This window comes from Zalophus californianus, chromosome X, assembly GCF_009762305.2.
Source record: "Zalophus californianus isolate mZalCal1 chromosome X, mZalCal1.pri.v2, whole genome shotgun sequence".
Lineage (NCBI taxonomy): Eukaryota > Metazoa > Chordata > Mammalia > Carnivora > Otariidae > Zalophus > Zalophus californianus.
Genome location: NC_045612.1, coordinates 125,750,798 through 125,776,256, shown reverse-complemented (window position 1 = coordinate 125,776,256; position 25,459 = coordinate 125,750,798). Strand labels below are relative to the sequence as shown.

The following is a 25,459-nucleotide window of genomic DNA, read 5'->3' as shown; positions in this document are numbered from 1 at the left end:
CTTAAATAACATATATGTATATATATGCACATACATATGTGTGTATATATATATGTGCATATATGTGCACACATATTGTGTGTGTGTGCACCATCCTCACAGTGTTTTCCAGATCTGCACATCATTTCACGAACTGGCCAGATGGATAGGCGCTCTCTATGTAAAGCTGCATAATACAGCTTGGCTTGACGGGGAAAATCAATTTGCTTTGAAATCTAACCTTTTAAGGAATGTCAACACATCATGCACGCAAGAGAACATTTTGTTACTCCACCAAAACAAGAACTTGCTCCACGTCCACGGCTTCATTCAGAAAACAGAGCCCAGAGCTCCTCCTCAGTGGGATGACGCCACGCGCAGCCCCACACACTGTCCTCTTTGAAAAGGCTCTGTGCAGTGCTCCAACGCGTTGTTTCCTCTCTCCACCTCTTTGTTAGAATGGACCTTTTGTAAGAGATCAAGAAACACGATTTCCTGTTTCAAGCACTAGTGGCCAAAAGGACTAACCAGAAGCTGCTGGAAAATGTAGGGACACGCACGCAATCAGTGCTACGTGAAATTAACTAAAATGATTCTACCAAGACCTGGCTCATGAGACCTATGAAAAAAGAAAAAGAAATAAAATCACAAAGGGAGTGGGCTCTTGACGCTAAAGCTTTTTACTTCCTTTAAAGCAAAAAAAAAAAAAAAAAAAAGAAAGAAGAAACAAACAAACAGACAAACAGCAGGGAATTTCGGAATTTCGAGGACTTTATCGATGCTCCAAAAGGCACAACTTTGCAAAACATCTGTGGGAGATCTGCATTTCTAAGTTAGAAATGCATTTCTACCAGACACCCCGCTCCAGGGGTCTCTCATAGATGAACGTTTTCCCATGTAAATGAAAAAAAAATGCTCAAAATAAAATTAAAACATCAAGGCAAAAATAAAATATTCTTGCTAATATTTGCCTATTTGGAGAGAACATTCTCAGCTGTATTTTTGTTTCATAGAACTCCATTGTGCCCTTTATTTATCTTACTGTAACCACATTGCAATATACACATTTCACTCTGTAGAGTCACACTGTGAGAGACTCAATTTCCAGCACCATGTTAAAGCATTGCTGTCTTGAAAACGTTTTTACCTACACCTAGGAATATCAGTCACAAAGTGTACAACAAGCAGACAAAACTCCAAAAGAAGGTAAATCTGAAAATATTTCCCCCTGCCCAACATATATTTTTTCTAAGTTCCCCACGGGGTGGGGGGGAATGAAGGAAACATCAGAACAAATGGAGAGTCACGCTGGATTTCCATGAACTTAGCAAGCATCTTTCTATGGTAAATCGTGAACTGTTGCAAAAACTCAACCAAGAGCTGAGCTCCATTGTGTGCAAATACAATGGTCCTTGTGACCCCACAGCAGGGTCCCAACGAACACAGATCATCAGTTTAAGGAATTAGGTGAAAGATTTTCCAACACAGGAGAAACAAAGTAACATACCTACTTAACCACAGAAGAAAGCCAATGTCTATGGCTACCATCATCTGTTACCAAAGCATCACCCGTCGGCAAAGGTGTTCACTCTACAGAGCTGTGTAGCCTCCCAGGATATTCTCACGCCCTGCCCCCCCAAAAAGAAGTTTCCTTTTACTTAGGCGACCTTGGAGTCTGCCTGTTGTTTGAGGAAGGGTGGGGGTTCCCTGGAACACAATTCAAGAATTAAGCAGTGCAAGCTAAGAAGGCAGACTGTGCTACAAATATCTCTTGCACCATCCAGGAAGCCCAGAGAAGTAGAACTTCCTATGCATTGGAGTAACACGGTTCAAACCCGTCAGTCCCCGCACAACGAAAAGCGTTTGTCACGGCATCTGGTGCAGCGTTGACATGAGGCAATGACTTACCTAGAATGCCCAGCCGGTAGTTAATGGTTATCACGATGACATTTCCGTAGCTTGCCAGAACGCTCCCGTCTATCATATTGCCAGTGCCCTCCATGTAAGACCCGCCGTGGATATAGACCATTACCGGCTTCTTACTGTTCTGATCATGGATGTCTGGAAAAAAAGTCAAGTAAGGAAACACAATAAAAAAATCACACTGATTAACAGAGGCTAAGGGCAAGGGACATGGATTACTTTTCCCTGTTTCGACTGGAATCAACCAGGTGTCTATTTTTGAGTTATATACACCTTGAGAAGACTGCTTAAGAAAAGGGGTCCATGGGATGATATTTTCTAGTCCTACAAATGGTATTTTGAGAAGCATACAGACATTTGAAGTCATAGGAATGCATGTGTGCATTGCTGTATATATCTAAAACATCGAAATATAGAGAATTTAGATGAAATACTTATTTCCTAAACAGGGCTCAAGTCCTAAGATCTGACTTATTGAAGAAGCACATAGCATGATGTTTTCAGCCTCTAGGTAAGTGTGAAATCAACTGCAAAATGATCATTGATCTTTGCTACTACTGCCCTCTTTATTCAAAGGTGAGCTTACAGATTCATTTTCAACCTCACAATGAGCACCCAAGACCAGCAGTGACTGTAAATGCTCAATAGGGGACAGATGACGACAAAAACCAAAGAAAGGGTGAAAAATTATCAACAGAACAGAAATGGGTACCATCGAAAACAAAGCAAAACAAGATGCCCAAGCAAATGTCTTTGTTCTCATTTACTGGCCGTAGTCAGAGCTCAACACATTTAACTAACAAACACGAAAGCCACATAATAAAAATGACACAAGATGGAAATCGTGAAATGCTACATATTTTCACAGGGGCTATAAACTCCCATTGTGATGTGCAAACAATGGGTACCCTTAGTCATTCCTTTGTTGCCTTATTGAGCAGTGATGTAAAAACAATGTTTTGCAATGGTCTGTGAGCACAGAAATTCGGAGACCATGTGTCCATTTGCAGAAACTGCTTTCTAAAAAGGTATTGATTACATAACCTGTTTAATCAGTCCTTGCACTTCTATTGAATGTTTCAGAAGACTAACCTCAATGATGATTATTTCTGAATCTCTCTCTATGTATATATATGGATATATCCACATATGTGTGTGCAAATAATTTAAATATCTGTATGTTATCAAAAGAAACCCAAATGTACCCATGTACATTTATTTTCACCTTTTTAATCAAGCAAGGTTTTTTTTTCTTCTTCTAATTCACCAAGACACTTTTGAAATATCAGAAAGGAATTTCAAGGAAATGAACCACTATCATTTAGATGGTGGCTGCTAACAAAATGAATTACGATCACAATGTCAAAACGAGTTCATTGGCTGCCTCACTAAGGCATGCAGAAGACTCGAGAAACCCACTGGTCACAGTCAAGTACAGGAAAGAGTATCACGGCCCCATGGTTCTGCAGATGATGAATAGATAGCAGAACAGATCTTATTTTCTCAAATAAAATTCAAATATAGAGTAAAAGTCCTTTATTCATCATCTAAGCATCATGCACTACGTGGGATTTTGAAAGACACAGTTGTCTAGAAAGGTGTGGCGTTTTGCATGATTTATTCCTCTCTCTCTCTGGATCCTGATTTAGTGGATTTGCCCTCATTTCTTTTCCCAGTACACGCTGTTGGCTACTGCACTGTGGAAAAGGAATAAGTAGAGATTTTGAGGGCTGTTTGAAGGGGTTTCCTTGGAGAAAATGTTAGGCTAACATCTCTGAGCTTTCCAAACCCACAGAACAAGGTTCTCATGATCTTGAGGAAGTAATAACAAGATGTCCATTTAATATAAAGTAAAAAGAAAAAAAGAAATCACAAGTTATTGCTATTCAGTGAAAATTAGGGGGCATTTTATGGTAAGAAAGTTGCATTTCGAGCATTGGGAAAACAGGTCCTAGGCATCAAACGGAAATGCACAAATAAGAGATACAGAACAAGAGGCAAATTATCTTTCTGGCCGGGCAACAGAACAAAGAAAAGGTTTGGGGTTTAGTTTTAATACATTTTTTCTTATTTTTATGTGGTCTGATAGAATCTTCTTAAAAATTAAAAAGTTTTTCTGTTTTAATACATTTTTTTAATTTTGATAGGACTGCAGGTATTCCGGGGCCGTCTGCAAAGGACAGGTGGGTGGGCGAGTCGGGTGCAGGACACGCTAGTCTTAAATCACAAAAGACCTCACAAACAGACGTCAGAGGGAGGGACAAGCCCCGTGAACACAGGGGAATGACAATAATAGTGAAATAATAACAATGTGAAGAGAGGCAGCCATGAAAGCAACATGGGCCAAACTTCTTGGACCACAGTTGATTTAGGAAAGAGGCCAAAGCCAGCAATGCAAAGATGTAGAGGGGAAGGCCCCCAGAGGGACTTCTCACCGCCTGGCGGGGAGAACTCACCGGACGCTTCCCTGCCTTACATCGCCTGTCAGCCCCAAACCCAAAAGTTCTTCAAGGGCCTTCGTCCTCTGTGGTCAATAAACAGAGGTCCATGCATTTTGCTCCTTGGATGGGAGAAAGGTGCTTCTCACCCGCCCTACGGGGCCTGCACCACGGCAACATACTTGGGGCCGTGTGCTTTGTTTGAAAGTATCGATTCTCCTGAAGGCATCGGGATACCCTGTGTTCCTTCTCGCTCGGAGGCCACTATCTTCCATATTGTCAAGAACAGGAATTGGCTTCTGGTGTCTAATCTGTCCAGTAACTTGGGATCCTTCACGAAGCAACTTCCCATAGCAACCGAACATTTAGGGGGGGGCGGTGTTTGGTGAAAAAAGTTTTCAAACTAGCCAGGGTGGGAAAAGGAAAAGGGATAGATCTAGGGGGTTTCTGACAGTTTTGTTTTCGGGTCTATGATAGCCTTGCCCCCCCAACCCCCTTAAATGCTGCTAAAGAGCAGCCCTCAGAGAAACAACATCTCGTTAAAATACTTTTTCATGTATTTCACTGTGAACCAGAGAAGATTCTTTGAAACCTATTTTTAAATCCGTATATTTAAAAAAGAAAAAGAGAAAGAAACAAACAAAAGCAGAAATGCCAGACACCCAAAAAGTTGTACGAAGGTGTCTCTCAGAGTTTGGCAGCTCGTAGAAGGAATTAAGAAGACCAAAGCTCCAAAATACAATATAACTTACAAAATAACCTTTGGAAGGAAGAAAAGAACATATACATGCATGTTCTAAAATTTCATTTTCTCTTCTTATGACCAAGCCAAAAAAAGAAAAAAAAAAAAAGGAAAAAACAAAAAGAAAAAGATGCGCTTCCTTGTAAATAACATTTTTTCTTTTTTTACTCACTTCATATTTAGAAACGTTTATAGTTCTCACAGGTGGTTTGCATTCATGTACAGGGTCCTTGGGACTAAAAGGGACAGTGGTTTCCAAACAAGAAGGAAATAAAGAAGCACACGAAAGTGTACTCGTTTCAGAGAAGGGGAGGAAAAAGAGATTGAAATAAAAAAAAAAATAGAGAGAGAGATATAAAACCATGCATCAGGGTTGAGCTTTGAAAAAACAAAAAATACCTTCATCTTCACCACGGTCATTACTGCTTATATCATCTGCGTTTTTCTTTGTGTTGGCTCCTGGGGTCATATTGAGAAGGAAAATAAAGGGAAAAAAGAGAATTCAAAAACAACAGGTTTGCAAAAAAATCAGAAAAGAGAGAGATACTACCCAGTAAAAGAAAAAAAAAAATGTCACACAAAAAGTTGAATGTTGTTACATTTGGATTTCAAAAAAATGAGATAGGGCAATGCAAAATGCATAAAAACATAAAGATGTCAAGAAGAACAAATTCAAAATGTTACTTGCAAAAAATATTCTCTATCCTGTGAAAATGCAGTTTCGGGGTTAAAATGATAACACTGCAAAAAAAAAAAGAGCTAATGTGAGTTTGAAAAAAAGAAAATTAAATTATTAAAAAGGATCTCCCACATTCTTAAAAGAAATGCATATGAACTATTCAATGTTCCTCTAATTTTAACATGTGATAATCTACATAAATTCATGAAATGTCACCAATACACTTTCGTTAGGACATTCCATAAGGTAAAAGAAAACACATTTATGTAATAAACACAGAAGAATTTTCAATAAGATACTTAAAATTGACATTCATTTCATGCAGAAGAACTTAAAACAGAGCATTTCAAATACAGATCAGAAATGTCAGTCAATTTGCTAATTTAAATCATGACGGTCACCTCTCGTCAGTGGCTAGAGAGCTATTACCCAGTACTTGCTACTGTTTAGTATAAAAAGAAAACAGCAGCAACAACACAACTACCATTTTCAATAAGGTTTTCTTAAGACGAGAGAAAACATTATACATCATGTTCTCTGTGTTTGAAACACTTATGAAGTATTACTCTGGTGTCATTGCTCCTTGAATTTAAGATAAATAAATAAAACCACCTACCTTGATGACCTGTAAGATAAGCTACCTAAGAATCTCCATGGGAGGTGGGGGCGTCCCTCAACTACACCAAAGAACACTCTCTTACACATTCTGTATATAGAATGCACCATTTTGGTTTTTCCTATTTTCCAGATACAACATGCTAAAACATTTCATATTGCTTGAATTGTTTGGTTAATTAGCTAAATTGTCTTCTTTTTATAGACAGACATGGCCCTGGGGGAATGCCTATCCCAGATCCATTAACTTCAAAAGTGCCTGAATGACATTCTTTCAGAAGTTCTACTTAACTCAAAGGAACTCATCATGTTTCAAAACCAAGATTTGAAGTTGCTGTTTTTGTAGGTCAGTTACGGTTTACATATTGTCCATTTTATGTGGTTCAACACTTGTTAGCAAGCAGACCTGGGTGGGTGGGTGGGAAATCTGATTTGCTGATTTTTGAGGCTTAGCTATTCCCACTATAGAGAATTTCAAGCATCTAATATAAGGTCATTGAAGACAGCCAGGAAGAGGTGCCTGGGGCCCCTTGAAACTCCAGGCTACCAGTAATTCAACCTCATCTACCTAAAAGTAGAGTTGAGTCTTGTCGGAACCCACCTGTTCTCCTTACAACACATTCATTTCCAAACCCTTAGGAAATATCATGACTCTGATATGTCAATCTCTTAGAGTCATTAGCTTGATACCAAAATCTATTTATATCCAACAACACCACTGCATTGAAATATCTAAAAGAAAAAAACCGTAAAAAAAAAATCAAATGAGCTTGACTGTCTTTGGGGATGTTTTTGTCAGGGTTTATCAGTATAGAACCTATCTCAAAGCGAACTCATGGACTTGAATTTATGATGAAATTGTGTACAGGAGCCTAAAAGGGAAGCCTTTCCTAAAGTACACGACATGAACGATACACAAAACTCTTTTACAAAACAAGTCCTCTCATTTTTTGGAGAAAAAAAAATTCCATTCATTCATGGAAGAAGATCTGATAAGCTTCTATAGAAATGGGTCACTTCTTTCATTTAAAAAGAAAAAAAAATGGCTGGAAAAAAATTAGGGTGTAGTCAAATCCATGGGAGTGAGAAGGTACTCCCGGATTCAGCAGATTCCTTCCAACAAAATGTGTTCCTTTTAAGTTTGACTCCCTCTTGTTCTAACGCAGCATCCAGAACACACGCTCTCAACATGGAGAAGGCGTTCTTTAATGAAGACCCCACACCTGCACTTTACCCTCCCCAGGAACGTGTTCTTATAATCCTGCCCCTTCCTGAATATTCTTGTTCGGAATCTCTCTTCTCTTCCTCGCTATGTGCTGTGTCCTTCGTAAGCCCGAAGTCCATTCTGCAAGCCAGGTGTCAGGGGCGTGAAATGCCAGAACCCTCTCCTAAGACCCACCTCTCCGTGCCTTCAGGCTCACTGGGTCAGGGCGCAAAATGGGAGTGATCTGAAATACGTCTCGGGCTGGATGCTCTCTCTTCCCCAACAAAGAGAGCCAAGTTCTGAAGATTAGTAATGCTTTCACCATTTCCATAATGTAGTTCCATCGAGGATAAAGTAGCAAGCCGGGATAACCTCCTGCCTCTTTGATTCCTTACCAAATTTCTCTGTTAGTCAAAGTGTGATTTTTAAGACCTTTACTGACATATGACTTACATACCATGAAATCAACTCATCAAAGCATAACATTCTCTGACTTTTTCACGGACTTGCGCAACCATCGGCATAATCCAACTAACTTTAGAACATTTCCATCAACCCCAAAAAGACTCTGTCCAACTGCAGGTTCCGTGTTCCTATCCTCAGTCTCGTTAATCTACTTTCTATCTTTCTAGATTCGCCATTTTTGAGTGTTTTGTATGAAAGAATTCATATCCTGTGTCGTCTTTAGTGTCTGCTTTCTTTCACTTAGCGTATTGTTTCCAAAGTCCTGCATGCTATAGCAGGGATCAGTTCTTCATTCTTCTGTATGGATGAATAATACCCCACTGTATGGACACACCAAGTTTTGTTGTTCCATCCATCAGTTGATGGGCATTTGGACTGTTTTCATTTGGCAGCTCTTTCATGAATAATGCTGCTATAAACACTTGGGGACAATGTTTTTGTTGGGATATTTGTTTCTCTGGCTCTTGGTTAGCTATCTAGGAATGGGATTGCTATTTTATAGGGCAAATTGATATTTTAAGAAACTGCCAGACTGTGTTCCAAATCAGCTGCATCATGGGGCATTTCCATCAGCCTGTATAGGGGTTCCAGTTTCCACATCTTGTAGCCAAGCCTTGCATTATGTTCCAGTTTCTACATCCTGTATCGTTTTGGTGATAGCCATCCTAAAGGGTGTGAAATGGTGTCTCCTTGTGGTTTTAATCCACAGCTTCCCAATGACGTAGCGATGTCCAGCATCTTCTCACGTACCGTCTTCTTTGGTGAGATGTTTGCTCAAATATTTTGCCCATCTTTAAAATTGGGTTCTTTGTCCCTTATTATTGGAATGTAAGTGTTCTTTACATTTTTCAGATGCAGGTCTTTTCCTGGAAATATGCTCTGCAGATCTTTTCTCCCAGTCTGGGGCGTCTCTTTTGGTTTTCCCAATGGCGCCTTTTGAAGTGCAAAAGTTTGTTTTTAATTTTGACGAGGTCGATTTTATCAATTTTCTTTCAATGCTTGTGCTTTTCATTTCATATCTAAGAAATCCTTGCCTAACCCAAGACCCTGAAGATTTTCTCTTATGCTCTTTCCTAAACGTTTAAGAGTTGTAGTTCTTACACCGTTTAAGTATTTGAGTTACTTCCAGTGTATGATATGAAGGTAGGGTGGGAATTCATTGTTTGCGTCTGAATATCCCATTGTTTGAGCACCATTTACTGAAACACTAACTTCTCCCTCATTCAATTCTTGAGACACCATTGCTGAAAGCCGGTTGACTATAAATGCCAGGACTGTATTTATTTCTGGACTCTTTAAATTATATTCCATCCTGCGTTTCTCTCCACAGGAGCCCCCAAATCTCCTGATGACTATAGCTTTAGAGTGTGCTTTAAAATGGGGAAGGAGAACCTCTCCAACTTTCTCCTGCTTTTTCAAGATAGTTTGCTTATTCTAGATCTTCTGCCTTTCCCCAAGAATTTTCAAATGAGCTTGTCAACTGAAAAAAAAAAAAATCACCCACTGAGATTCTGACACAAAGTGTTTGCCCAACCGCAATTTTGGAATTAACTGTAGATAGCGAGAGTGTGACCCAGAAACATAATTAGGTATCACCTTTAATGTACTAGGTACACTTAATTTTTCACCTTTTGTTCTTTTTCAATAAGCTGTTGCTGTATTTTCCCTTGCAAATACAGCTAATTAAATGACCTCAAAACCAACGGAGTTTTCTTAAATACCTAATTTCGTTAGAATCGTGAACTGTGGGAAAAAAGGTTCTGCTGGGATTTATTCCAGAGTAAACCCGTCTTGTGCATGCCAAAAAAAAAGGCATTTCAAAACCCATACACACCATGAGTTTTTTTCCTCCCTCTCCACATCTACACTTTCCCCCAAATGCCAGAAAAATATTCCTTTACATCTAATAATTAGCCTCTCTATCAAACCTCCATGGGGAAATAGCTCTAAATTTTAAAGAGAATATTTAAGCAACTTCAAACAAATGCATAGCTGTTCCATTATTAAAATTTAAGTATGATTTTATAAATAAAGTATCTCAACATCCCTGGTCCTGAAGGATGTCCATCATTTTTTTATCCCTGTTCTTCTCATGTTCCCTTTTTGTGCTCTAATTCCATCATTTTCTAAAGTAAGACTATTTAAAGGAGTACTTTGTATCCTAAACGGAAGAGAAATACTTTGTAGAGAATTTATGAAATTTGGGGAGGAAGCCCACAGAGATAAAGGGCCCTCCTGATCACATCATATGAAGGGTGCATGCTTGTCACCATGACTCATCACTGCTGACTTTGGCCTTGACCACCTGGCTGAGGTATGTTTGCCAAATTTCTCCACTGCAAAATTACATGTTCTCTGCCCCTCTCCGTATCATACTCTTTGGAAGGAAGTCAATATGCACGGCCAAACCTCAGGAGTAGAGGTTGAAGGAGAGGATCTACGTGTACTGAGAATATGGCATGATACACAACAAGAGGGAATGAAATTTGTAGATGCAATTAAGAGTAAGAATCAGCTGATCTTTAAATAAGGGAATGATCCAGGATTATCCAGATGGGCGCAATGTAATCAAAAGTAGATTCAGAGTGGATGGAAGATGTAAGCTTAGTATCTCTCATTTATGCTAAATGAGTTCCATTTTTAAAAGCCGTCAACCAAGAAATGCAGGTGTCCTCTGTAATTGAAAAAGGCAAGGAAGACATTTTCCCCTAGATCCTCCAAAAGAAGAATGCCATCTTATCAAAACCTTAGTTCTAGCCCAGTGAGATCCATTTGGGATTTCTGACCTCCAAAACTGTAAGATAAATTGGTGTTGTTTTAAGCCACTAACAATGTGGTGATTGATTACAGCAGAAATAGGAAGCTCATAAACCCTGTTTTATTTATTCATTCAGTTGTTTATGTCAATATGAGGTTATGGATATTTATTTTATACCTATTTATACAAATTGCTCAAGCATTGGCCAGTGAGAATGCTTCTTACTTGGCTTCTGTGCCCCTTCGCTCTATCCCCACCACTGTGATTCGGTTTTGGTTTTATTTGGATTGTTCTGTTTTGTTCTGCTTTGTTAGCACTTACTTGCTATAAAGTGATCCAGGCTCATCTTGTCTATTTCCCGCCCCATTTCTAGAATCAGATTACTTTTCCAAGGAGCCCCGATTCCTTCTACTTGACATTTGTATTCTACAGGTCAAGAAGCTGAAGGAGACCAAAGGTGGATGACTTTCCCAAGCAATGCAAGACCTAGTTGGGGACCCAGGTGATGGTGACATCATAGACTTTACAGCACACAGCTGTGTCTCTAATTCATACTGGCTGGTGACAGAGTAAAAATGTTCGCTTCATTCCCTTTACTCATCCTGCTGGTCTTTCTATTACTACAACAGTTATTTCATTATGGCATTATTCTAAAATAAATTGCAATGTTTGCTTAATACACGAGAGGGACAGACGCTGCTCTAGATACTTTATAACCATCTGAAAACTAGTCAGGAACGATTTTTGCCCCCCACTGTGCAGATGAGACAACTGGAGGGAACAGAGGTCCAAGTACCTTGATCCGAGAGATCAACCTGCCACAGTTTCGGGATTCCAACCCAGGACCCCAACACATCATGTCAACACAAAAAGCAACATCTGAGCAAATGGGGAAAATTATTTTAGGCAATGTGATAAGTTAGTCTCTGGCGAGGTAGCTGTGTTTGGCATCCCGAAATAAATGATAAAACACAGAGATAAGTAAGCCCTGAGACCTTATTTAGGTATATAATTAAGCCAATGAAGGACAACTGGTGTTTAGGGAAAGGCACCACCTGGCCCTTGGAAATGATGGTTTGAAGGAAAGAAGACATTCTAGAACAGGAGTAAATGCAGAGACCTGTCTGATTGGGGTGGGTCTCGGAATCATCAGAGTATCATTTATCATTCTTTACACAAGACTGTGGCAATGAACTTGAAGGACACACTTGTGTTACGGAGACAGTCCTAGGCGTTAGTGATAAAGAGATTTTTTTTAAGACATGGCAAGCCACTGCCTCCAAGGACTCAGAATCCTTAGGCAATGCTCTAAATGTAAAATACTACCCAGCTTTATTAAACACATCTTGATAATCTCTAATTTACCTTGATTTCAATATTATTATATATTTACATTAGCATTGTATGAGTTCAGAAAAGAATACCTTGTGGTGATTGTACAATGGGATTTTCTTTAATACAACTGTTTAATCCCATACCCTTAATGACTCTAAGCCAATCAACTCATTCTATTATAAACCCATAAAGCATTTGCTTCGGGCCAAGATGTAAGCTTAATATCTCTCTAGGTGTTTACAGATTTATGCTAAATGAGTTCCATTTTTAAAAGCCTGTTATTTTGAGATCCACAGACAAAGTCACTGCTAGCTTAATGATTTCATTTCTTTGGTAATTAAACGCAATTTTAGGTATTTATGAAAATCTTTCCAGGTAATGGATTTTGGTTTATATTATTATTACTTTCAGTTTTAGAAACTGCAACTTAGAGGTTTCAGTTTTAGAAACAGGGAAGGATGAAATTCAGCTCAAAATATTTAACAGTATAAAAAAGAGTTAATAAGAAGGTGGTAAATAGTGTTAAAATATCTTCAAATGCCTGTCCTTCACCAAGAAAACCCATTCTTGCTGCCATGGCCACATCTCCCTGCTGGTCAATATCCCAACAAGCTTCCAAGATTTGGATAAAACCTCTCCTTTGCAAGGGTCCCTCCCTAAGAACCCCTAAGAAGTAACTCCCTACTATAGTGTCTAGATAGCATCCCCCAATGGAAAGTTCCCAACGGGAATTCCCATAAAAACAAAGACAAAGATATGAACATCCTAGGAAACCAAGGACAACAGAAAACGTAAGGCTACATCTGCTGGATTTCTATCAACCCTATGAAGGAGCCTAAAGAGAGTTCAGTGTTGCTCAAGGATCTTCCTATGGTACTACCACATTGGGAATTGTTCTATAAACGTGATAGGAAATAAAACATTTGGGACCTCCCTGCATGTAGCCATGTATCACAGAGAAGAAGCACCTATCTATACAAAAAAAAAAAAAAAAAAAAAACAACCTAGGAAATGTATTCCTATGTTGCCTGGGCATTATTTCAGAAAATCTCCTGTCTCCAACATCTCTAGGTATGGGTTTAAATTAGACAACATTTAAACCAGCCAAAACATACAGGTGAGAGAGTGGGTGGGTACATGGAAATGGCCAGTAGCCAATTGCTGCAGAGCTGGACAAGTCAGGAAAAGCCGTAGGTGCTCGATACCCTTTTCCGCACACTCAGCTAGTACAGAGTATTCGGGTGTCCACTAACACTTAGAGTAACTACTACTTAGTTAATACTTAATGTCAACTAATGCTTACTTCATGTCTTAGTAAGGGACAGTGCAGCCTGGAAGAGTACCTGGTTGGAAATGGAATTTGAGGGTCAGTTCAATGGGTCAACAACTGCTAAGGGTCTGCATTGGCAACGAGCCCCCCAGACATGTGTGCTTGAGGCCTGGGGCCACCCTGTTGAGTGACGAGGACTCGCTGGACTGCTGGTACAGGGAAGGACCTCTCACAGATCCACCTGCTGGCACCCATCTTTGGTGGGTACATCCTGACTTGCCCAAAGATGAGGAAAGAGAATGGGAATGGAGTGGCAAAGAACAAAAGATAACCACAACCTTCGGAAAACTCTAAGGGAACATTTGGATAAACCATTGGCCATTTCTCATGGAGTAAAAATAAGATGTAGTTTCTTCGGTGCAGAGGCATATAAAAAGAGAACAGCCTGAGACAGAAAGAAGAGAATGAGCAGGTCAAGGGAGATGTTGAGGTACAGGAAGTATAGAGAGAGAGAACTAAAATGCACGCTCTTTGTAAGGAAAAACTCGTAAACCCAAGTGTACCTTAGATCTGAGTATGGATTAATGCACACGGATAGAAGACGCCATGGAAGTAAGTCTTCAGGGGGAAACTAGGTGCACACTGCGTCTATCCATTTGAACATCTTCATGTAAGGATAATTTGGAAGAGAACTATCATGAGGAGAGAAGAACTTCAATAGAAAGATACTCATGATCAACTCTTAACGTCTCCTCCGGTGTAAAGACCATCAGGGTTTCCAAATGCAGGACAATCACAGGGTGCTCTGCAGCAAAAGGGCATTTCAAATGGCAACCATACACCAGACAAATTTACCGTAAGGAATCCGAGCACATTCTGATGTGTCTTCTGGTGACCACTCTGATGAATAAAATGTTCATTTCTTTTAAAAGAGGACTATGTCATGAGCCACCAGGAATTATGTTTATGGTAGGGACGCCGAACACGGTTCAATGGGAAGAAAGGGTAGTATTTCATGGGTCTCATGAACCGTGGAAAGAACAAAGCTGAATGGAAACCAAATGAAAGATCAAAGGCAAACTAAGGATTTGAAAGATGGCAAAAAGCATTTGGCACAACTGATATGTTTCATTAAAGGATTTGAGTATCTGGAATATTTACTTTGACAGGGAACCTTTTTGTAATCCTGCCAATGAAGTGAAGACATATCCTTACACGGAACACGCTCTGGAGAAGGGTGAACAATGTGAGTTTCCACTAAAAGCGTAAGCAAGTAAATGATGTCACGACCATCATTTTTCAAGAAACTGCTGCAAGTTCTAGTCAATATGTTAAAAATATAAGTCATGAGAACTGAAAATATTGAAAAGGAGACACAATAAAGTCATTCTTGCATATGATTATGTACACAGGGGGAAATAATTCAGAACATCAACTAAATAAATTAGAGTAGATGAGGTACTAGTTATGATGGCATGAAATCAATACACAAAATCAATTTTCATACATATGAATATTAACATATCTAAAAAGAAAGCTGTTTCATATTAACAATAATAAATGGTCTGATCATACCTTATGAAGCATGTAAGACACACTGTATAATATAAAATCTGAGATACATAAAAGACTTGTCTTTAATCAGAAGCTTCCAGTGGCAGAAATTTAGTGTGTAACAATATCAATATATTTTTGAAAATAGTATCCAAAATCTATAAAGAACTTATCAAACTCAACACCCAAAGAACAAATAATCCAATCAAGAAATGGGCAGAAGACGTGAACAGACATTTTTCCAAAGAAGACATCCAAATGGCCAACAGACCCATGAAAAAGTGCCCAACATCGCTCGGTATCAGGGAAATCCAAATCAAAACCTCAATGAGATACCACCTCACACCCGTCAGAATGGCTAAAATTAACAACTCAGGAAACGACAAATGTTGGCGGGGAGGTGGAGAAAGGGGAACACTCCTACACTGTTGGTGGGAATGCAAGCTGGTGCAACCACTCTGGAAAACCGTATGGAGGTTCCTCAGAAAGTTGAAAATAGAGCTACCCTACGATCCAGCAATTGCACTACTGGGTATTTACCCCAAAGATACAAATGTAGGGATCCGAAGGGGTACGTGCACCCTGATGTTTATAGCAGCAATGTCCACAATAGCCAAACTGTGGAAAGAGCCAAGATGTCCATCGACAGATGAATGGATAAAGAAGATGTGGTATAGATACACAATGGAATATTATGCAGCCACAAAAAGGAATGAGATCTTGCCATTTGCAACGACGTGGATGGAACTGGAGGGTGTTATGCTGAGTGAAATAAGTCAATCAGAGAAAGACATGTATCATATGACCTCACTGATATGAGGAATTCTTAATCTCAGGAAACAAACTGAGTTTTGCTGGAGTGGTGGGGGGTGGGAGGGATGGGGTGGCTGGGTGATAGACATTGGGGAGGGTAAGTGCTACGGTGAGCACTGTGAATTGTGCAAGACTGTTGAATCACAGATCTGTACCTCTGAAACAAATAATGCAATATATGTAAAGAAAAAAAAAAAGAAGAAAGAAGATGGCAGGAGGGGAAGAATGAAGGGGGGGAGATCAGAGGGGGAGATGAACCATGAGAGACGATGGACTCTGAAAAACAAACTGAGGGTTCTAGAGGGGAGGGGGGTGGGGGGATGGGTTAGCCTGGTGATGGGTATTAAGGAGGGCACGTTCTGCATTGAGCACTGGGTGTGATGCACAAACAATGAATCATGGAACACCACATCAGAAAAAAAAAATCATTCCAACATCAATTCTTAAAAAAAAAATAAGCATGTGTTGATAATTTTGGCTTGAAGAAGGTAAAGACAGTTCTGCCTTCATTATATTGTTTATTATACTACCAATAATTTTAGCCTGTGTATGATGAAGTTTTTCTATTTAGAAAGTACCATTAGCTAAATATTAGAAAAAGAGGGAAGCATAACAAGTTCATCTTAGGGCAAAATAAATTCTGTATTAATTAAATATTTATACTTAAAAAAGCAATGATTATGTTTATCACAGTATTCCATAAGGTTTAGGGTGAGATTTTGAGCCAACATATATTTATTAAGAAAGACAGCATTTATTAATACAGATGCTGACATTTTTGCATTATACACGCATATGCACACACATACATACATGATTATATAGTCAGGTTTTATTGTGACATTCTCTGCATGTGGTCATGAGTGTCTATGTAGACACACACCCATATACTCACATACAGATAGATGCATATACTTTTATCATTTATTAAACAGTATATATTTATATGTGTACATAAATATATGTAACTTAAAATGATAAATAATAGAAGCAAATGCATATAAAATTTACATATATACATTTTAATGAATAAGAATCAGTCAGGAAATATATATGTATATTTTGTACAAACACATGCACATACACACATATATTTCATAAAGAATAGTATCACTCAGGAAGTATATATACTTAAATTATATATATTTATTTGTATACATGTTTATTTTGTATATCTATAATATATATTTATTTTGTATATGTTTTTCTAACATACAAATATATAAAATATAAATATTGAGTAAGTATTAAGTACTTATTATATATATTTAAATTTATATATAATATATATTTACTTTGTATACATATAATACATATTTATTTTGTATATATACTCATACAAATATATAAAACATATTTAATAAGTATTTATTATATATTTATATATTATATTATAAATATTTAATGAATATTATATATTTATTTATATAATAAATATTTGGTAAGTTTTAATAAGTATTACATACATATCTATGTTATATTATAAATATTTAATGAGTATTATTTATTTATATTATAAATTTTTGGCATTAATAAGTGTTTATTATGTGTATATATTATATTATAAATATTTAATGAGTGTTAATTATTTATTTATGTATTATAAATATTTAATACGTATTAATAAGTATTTAATACGTGTTAAATATATAAAATACATGCTTAATTAAATATAATATATAAATATTTGCATTTTCTGTATATATATATGTAAAACAAATTTGTATTATGTACGTCTACATAAAATAAAGAAAAGGGAGGGTCGCTGAAGGTAATCCAAAGGAGAAGTCACGTTGTGGCCATCAGCCACGTTAGTGAGTCAGGGACAGAAAGGGAATGCAAACAAGTCATGAAGAACAGAGGCAGGATGATGGGGAAGACGGAGAGAAGCAGATACCTGAGGGAAACCAGAGCTGAGCGTGAGGATGGTATTTCTGAATTACCAGCCTTGTTGTTCCCAGAATAACGCAAGGGGGGAGCAAGACCCAGACACATGGCCTGGCCACCTAGTTTAAAATTACTGAAGTGAAGAAAAACAAGCAGAACCCCAGGCATCCGAGCAGAAAACACACAGTCTCTGGGCCACAGCAGGCCTGGCTGGAGGCGACGGTGGCCCACACGGCCGCCCAGTGCAAGAGGAGGTAAGCCATAGAGCAAAGGCATCAAAAGGCTCTGCTGACTGTCCCCACCCCTGGGCCCCACATGCCTGGCTGGGATGACTGAGGGCTAGAGATTCAGGTATGCAGGGATTCTCAGCTATGCTGGATTTCCCAGAGAAGCCAAAGGGGCTGGCCAGCCAGAAAATGCTCCAGGAGGCACATGGAGGAAGGATGACATGAAGCACGACAGCCTGGAAGGGCAAAGAGCGCCCTAGCGTGGTGGCCATCCATCCCTCCTTCTGCTCCCGCGAGTCTCCTCATGCGCTCTTTCCTGATGCTCCAACCCACTTCCAGGCGCTTGGAACAATGTGTGCTCTGTCTGCCCCTGTGCTGGCCGTAAGCTCCCCAAACGCCTTTAGGATGATGACAAACACACAAAAGTCTCTCTCCCCTGAAAAAAGTCTCTGCAATGCTAAGTGCAGATGATGACAGAGCAAGATCTATCAGGTTCTGGTAGAAAACCTTTGCCAATCCATCCTTCAAGAAGGTATTTTCAGAGATGAACAGACTCCAAGACGATATCCTACCTAATGCCTGGTAGAATTCCTAGGAAGCAACACTCCAATCATCTAATAAATCAAGCACAATTAAACTCCATGAGGCTCAGGAATTCAAGGAGGATGACGTCAAAATAAAGGTAAAGAATGGGGAAATTAGGACCCAGAAGAACTAAAAATTATACACAGAAAAATCACCATTTAAAATACCTTATGAAGTACTAGAACAAGGCCAAGTAAACATCGTTTGCGAAAAGAATATTATCACTTAATAATGCAATAAAAAAACTATGTGTGACAACCACACCCAATAGTTTTTAAAAATTTCAAGTTGTAACAGAAGAAACTGAAGATGAATGGGAGGTTGCAAATGATTGTACCGTGTTCAAGTGAAGAAATTCATGTGAAGTGATTTTTTTAAATCCTAAAAACAAACAACAAAAACAGTCACTACAAATCAGGGTGTGATAGTGTCATTGTGCTATATGTCTAACGGTATGACTAATATGTTCTCCATTTCGTTTCTCCGTAGTACCTACTGTCTTCTTCAGAGATGCAACCTCACAGAATTTGGGCGGCTATAACACAAAAGCACAGATGAAGGGGTCTTAAAAAACAGACACTTGTTCCTCACATTCTAGAGGTTGAAAGTCCAAGATCAAGGTGTCCACAGATTTGGAATTTGCTGACACCTGCATCTTGGTTCTTATGTGGCTATCTACTCACGGGGTTGTCACATGGCTGAAGGGACAAGGGAGCTCTCTGGGGTTTCCTATATAAAAACACTAATCCCACCATGGGGGGCTCCACCTGATGATCTGATCACCTCCCAAAGGCCCCACCTCCTAATACCATCAACTTGGGGATTAGCCATTCAACCAGTGAAATCTGGGAGAACACATTCAGACCATACCAGATGCGTAGACAATATTTGTGTGCATGAATTCATTTAATAGGATGCTTTGTTTCTCCTTTCATGACTATGTGAAATGCCCATGTGGGAAACACAGCACAGAGCCAGGACCAAAATCTCCATTTCTTCCCTGTCAGAACTACAGAATGCTTTGCATAGGAAAGCAAGTTGCAGCTTCCTACTGTCCATTTGTTCTAAAAAGCTAGGGCTGAGTAGACGGACCACAAGGAGACTCCGTCTTTGCTCTTATGAAGCCCATAGTCTCCTGGAATATGCGACGATTAATTTAATAATCACACTAAATTTTTAAATTCCTACCATGAAAATATGCATGGGCTGGTTGCCATGTGACTATTACATGGCAATATACATCTTGGCAACCTGCTAATAATCTGGGGTGGTTTGGGGAATTTCCCCTGAAGAAGCAAAGGAGACGTGCCCTGAACCAGGATTTAAAAAGATGAAAAGACATGAGAAAACATTTCAGAAAAGGGTCAGGAGAGTCCGGTGAAAAATGAAACTGGGGAGTTAGGCAGCATCAGACCATGGGCAGAGCTTGGTGGACGGTCATGCACTGAACAGCACCCCCAAAACTCATGCACTGAGAAGTCAGCGTGAGACCTTGTTTAGAGGGTCTCTGTCAATGTCATTAGACAAAATCCTCTTGGATTTATGGTGGCCTCTCAATCCAATGACTGGTGTCTTTCCAAGAAGAGAAGACAGATGGAGACACAAGGAAGTGATGTGGACATGGAGGCAGAGAACCCACTAGCCAAGGAACACCGGGGGTTACTGGGAGCCCCACCAGCAAAGAGGGAGGCAGGGGACGGGTAGGTTCTTCCTCGGAGCCTCCAGAAGAAACCAACCCTGCCCACACCTTGATCCTGGACTTCTGGGCCGCTGAGCTGCGACGGAATACATTTCTGTCGTTGTAAGCCACCAAATTTACCGTAGTTTGTTATGGGAATTCGAGGAAACTCCTATAGTGGGCATTTAACAATGGGGTGGTGAGCATACCCTAAGGCAACGCCTAATGAGTCAATCCCTTCTAGAATCCCAGCTAATTGGGTATGAGCTGCACCTGATAGATGACAGAAGCGTCCTCCTGGGATCCGGTTACATTACATGGACTTGAGATGCGATGCCAAGGGCTTGATTAGAATATGCTGCTGTGTAGGATCCTTGCTCAGCTGACCTGAGTAAGAGACTGCCCATGTGGCAAAGGGGCTTTTGGCAGCCTGCAGGAGCTGAAGGCAGACTTCACTGGCCACCGGCGAGGAAGGGGCCGTGATCCAACCACCACAAGGGACAGAAACCTGGCCACACCGCGGTGAGCTCGGAAAAGCAGGAGCCCCAGACAGGAAGGCAGGGTAGCTGATATCTGTGTCTCTGTGGGACCCTGAGCAGGGAACCCAGCTGAGATACGCCCAAATTCCTGACCCACAGAAACTGCGGGGTGAGACATGAGCATGATGTTAAGCCACCGAGTTAGTGGTAATTTGGTTAGCCGCCGAGGAAGACTAGAACCTGTGGGCCACCAAGGTAATCCTTTGAAAGGGATGGCATCCTCTGTCATTTGCTTTCTGTGACTGCCCATCTCTAGTTAGGGAAGGAATCTGTGCAGCCAGCCCCACACATTCCCTCCAATTCCAGGTAATGTGCATTGTGTTTGGGACTCAAGCAAGGCAGGACCAGCAAGCCATCTGGAGTCTAGCCATGTGCATGGGCATTTGGGCTGCCCGTCCTTTATTGGAATTAAAGAGCATCACAGATACCACGATTTAGCCATGGCTTCTAAATGCCTAAAAGACAAGGCACCCGGCAACCCTCAAGTTATTTCCGAGCATAGGCAAACATTCCTTTATGAGCCCCTGACATCTCAAATTGTACCACCACTGGAGAGAGAAAGCATATCTGGACTGCATCTGAGTTTCCCGGGGTGTGCTTTGTAAACCTTTCTCTGGTGAGTTTTGGTTCTTTTTCTTTGTCTGTTTCCCCTTTTATGTCCCTCTGTCCACTTTGGTTCCATGTGCGCCCCCCCCCCCCCCCCACTGAGCCAGCATGCTCAGCGGGGCGGATACCCATCATATGACACATGAGATTAACGACAAAGGCTGGAAAGATCCGGACAGAGGCGGATAAAGGAAAGGAATTCCCCACGAGGCTGGAGCCTGCCTTGTCTGCCAAGCCCCACAATGCCCTTTTGGTGTGTAAAGAAAAGAAATGTGGACCAAGTTGTGATGCTTCGGTAATGAGGCCGCAATTATCTGCATCCTCCGAGGGCATGTACATAGAGCCATAACTCGGTACGGAGCAAGCATTCCCACGTCCAGCACGCATTCCAAGGGAACACAAATCATTCCCTTAGCAGCTTGTGAGCAACTGGGGAAGCTTGTGTTTCTCCATTTGTTCGTGCAGCAGACTGGAACTCCATGAGCACGCTGGCTCGGGGCCGGGCAGAGCCGCGGCAAGCGTCCTCAGCCTCACCCGAGGCGAGGCAAGCCAATGGGTTCCTTGCGGCTGGGATGGCACAGGATCATCACAAACATGAGGAGCCAAAGAGGGTTTTTTGCTTTTTGTTTTTTTGACAGGTCGAATCACTGTCCTTACAGGCATGTGGCGGTACATTACCATCTAGAGAAGTTGCAACCTCCCTGATTTATAGCATCCTTTCATTGCCATGGAAATCCTTCAGAAAACACCACCACATTTTCCAACAGCATTCCCTACACATAATCCAAATTGATTCTGGCTCCTCAAAAAAAAAAAAAAAAAAGAATCTTTCAGTGCCCATTTTACTTTGGAAGCTCTCAAAAATGGTGAGCTAACTAAGGCTTTCGAAGGAGAGCTATTGTATTTCGGTTGGATGCTCTCCTTGCTATTGGAAAGGAGCATCAGGAAACCATCGTTTTAGTCACCTTGCGACATCACGTGATGTTTTTCAGGTCACCTGGAAGAGTGTCCTTCCTTTTCTCATGACAATAGGGCCACCTTTGTATTCCAGAGTAATTTGCAAAGAGAGCAATGATCTATAATAATCCAAGCACAGAAGCCACTAAAAATCAATAGGTTGCGTGTATTATGAGCATTCGTTAGGAACTAACGATTATTTCCAAGTAAAATCTTTTTGGCTGTCATTTGCCAATGAGGGAGTTAAGACACAAAAGGATTTTTCTTATTTTTGTCCCCACACGACAACCTCTCATGTTTTCTGGAGGAATAGTAAGGCGAGCTGCATTCTAAAATTCATCCAATTTAACCACAGATCAAAAACAAAAAAAAATGTGTTCCATTTGACCCATTTCTTCCAGTGCTGTGTTTGGAATTCTTGGAGGATAAACGTACACATCTGAAAAGAGCAGTGAAAGAGGAATTAAATTCAGACTGTGGATTCTCCACAGTGATTTGATGCCTGATGAAAGCTGCAGGCTTGCCTTCCTCTGCAGGCTTCTGGGGTTCTCCCTTAGGGCCCCCAGGACAACCCTCAGTTTCCCAGTGTCAGCCAGCCACATCATTCAGGTGGACAAAGGGTCAACTACGCTGTCTCAGCAAACACAGCTCACAGTGATGGGAGGCTGGTGGACAGCAGCTAAACTCACCAAGCAGAAAAACTCTCCAACTGCCTAAAACCCTAGAGTATCTGGCATATGTCTGCTTTCCTCCCGCCATCTTGGAAGTCCAAATCCACCCAAGTGGGAGTATCCATTTGCCCACTTTACTATTCCAGCCCTGTTTCCTAAGAGAGGGACACTTGATGCAAACTGTTGACAACATTAAGCTTCTCTAGTGTCAACCCTATACCATCATCCATGATGGATGCAGCAATTTTGTTGTTCATACCCTATTCCTATTTCATTAAACCCAAATGAGGAGTCTACACCATCAGGACAGAGCTGTAATTGTTAAGTGGGCAATTTCACGCCATGGAGGGATGGGTAAGTGGAGCTGTGTGATAAACCTCAGCGTAAGAGATTCAAAAATAAAGCCAAGCTCAATGTCATGCAAGTGACCACTTTTCTGTTTTGTTTTGTTGGGGCTGAAGGAAGAAGTCAACCTCCCTATCAGAATTGCCTGGAAACATGTGTTAATTGGACAGCTAGATGAATATGTGTAACATGCACTATTGCTTTGAAACCAAATAATTAGGGAGAACTGACAGGAGATCAGCCAACACTGCATTAGCATCTTTTAACCAGATATTATGAGTTGACAGACTGAGTGAAGCTGAGCAGATTGGGACCAGTTCACTGTGAAGATAAATTCTATTAATGAATCCAACATGCATGGCTTTGGATAGAGAGTTACAAAACGGTTCATAAGTCACCAAGACAAGGAGGCTATTGACAAAAAGCAGCAGAAGGAGATGGATGGCCTTTATATCTAAGCAAATGTCGGTGGTAATCGGATCAGCCTAAAGATCAACCAATTTCTTAGCTCCTGGGGAGGGACACTTCAGCGATGCTATGAATATTTTTAATGATACAGGTTTCATGAAGGAAAGCAGCATAGGTACACAAAGAGAACAACAGTATGAGGCACCTAGCATCCAATAGGGACGTTATCATCGGTGCTGACGTAAGATGTCAAGGTGATTTGAATCAATAGTTCCTACTGTCCTAGGATCATATTTGAAAACACAAGTATGGCAAAATGCAGTTTTATCATGTTGACGGAGTAATGTGCCTTCGTCCTTGGTTTTTGCCTAGATGAAGAGGCACTATTTTGCCGGCTATGGGAAAAGGGATCTAGGAACGTGGCCACAAGAAAATGGATTTTTGCCTGCTGCCGAGAGGTGGTTTGATTCTGCAGAATCAGAGACTGCATAGGGATTACAGGGTCTCAAACAATTTTCACACGCACACCAAGGCTGAGAGGACCAGGCAGACACGCAGAGGAAAAGTTCAATAGTATGAAAACTATCAAGAGGCTCAAAATCATTTAGAATAAGAATTAGTGACTACTCTATTAATAGTTTATCAAGAAGATTAAGTTACAAAGTGCCTTTAAATCTCTTTTTCATATTTAAAACGATTACAGTGTACATCATGTCTATATGTAAGGCTCACAGGTGTCATGATCACGTGATTACGGCAGACCCTCAAGCTGATTTAACGTGATGCGTCTCCACAGAGGCTCGAAGTTCTCATTTTTTGCAAAGTCTACCTTTTTTTTCTGGTAATTGATTACATGGTGTGATGTAAGGGAAGATGTTACATAAATCGAACCATTACAAGAAGAAGGAGAAGAGGAAGAAGAAGAAGAACCACCACCAACAACAACCTTTATTTCCAAACTGGTAGAATGAAGTGTAAGTCAACACGAAAATGCCTCCCCATGAGCCAAAAGCAACTTAGCTTCACACTCACTGTGGGTAGAAACTACACTGAGTTCCAACCTAAAAAGTTCTTGACATAACAGGTCTGATTGACTCATCATAACAAAATAAAACTTTTACATGTAGTGTAATGAACACTTCAAATTTTGAAAGATCAACAAAGAGATGTTATAGACACAATGAAATTAATCAACACAGTACAGCATCTTAGGGTTTGGGGTGGAACTTCACCAAGCATCATAATCATACTAAAGGGACAAGAAGTTTCCAGTAAATTTTGTTAAAATGTGTGTGTATATATATATATACATACACATGTATGTAATGTACATATAATAACGGAAGCATTGGTAGCTAGGATATAGAAGAAATTACAGTTTTCATCTCGAAGACCAATTTTAAGATTTTATTTATTTGAGAGAGAGCACATGAGCAGGGGAAGGGGCAGAAGGAGAAGCAGACTCCCTTCTGAGCAGGGAGCCTGATGCAGGGCTCGATCCCAGGACCCTGCGATCATGACCTGAGCCGAAGGCAGAGACCTTTAACCAACCAAACCACCCAGGCACCTCAGACTAATTTTTTTTTTTTAAGATTTATTTATTTGAGAGAAAGCACATGCACACAAGCAGGGGAAGGTGCAGAGGAAGACAGAAAATCTCCAGCATACTCCCCACTAAGCACAGAGCCCAATGCAGGGCTGAATACCAGCACCCTGAGATCATGACCTGAGCCGAAATCAAGAGCCAACAGCTTCACCAACTGAGCCACCCAGGTGCCCCT

The 25,459-nt window shown here is 40.3% G+C and overlaps 1 protein-coding gene across 9 annotated transcripts in view; it reads right to left on the bottom strand.

Moving 5' to 3' along the window:
- Positions 1-25,459, bottom strand: part of NLGN4X (neuroligin 4 X-linked) — a 280,407-nt gene that overhangs the window by 108,097 nt on the left and 146,851 nt on the right. For 5 of the 9 annotated variants that reach the window (XM_027609210.2, XM_027609212.2, XM_027609214.2 and 2 more), the window contains exons 5-6: positions 5,482-5,541; positions 1,888-2,040 (exon numbers count right to left, since the gene is read on the bottom strand). In XM_027609210.2, the coding sequence (XP_027465011.1) occupies positions 1,888-2,040; positions 5,482-5,541 (213 nt within the window). The remainder of the gene's footprint in view (positions 1-1,887; positions 2,041-5,481; positions 5,542-25,459) is intronic. The other 4 variants (XM_027609215.2, XM_027609216.2, XM_027609218.2 and 1 more) reach the window with 1 other exon arrangement.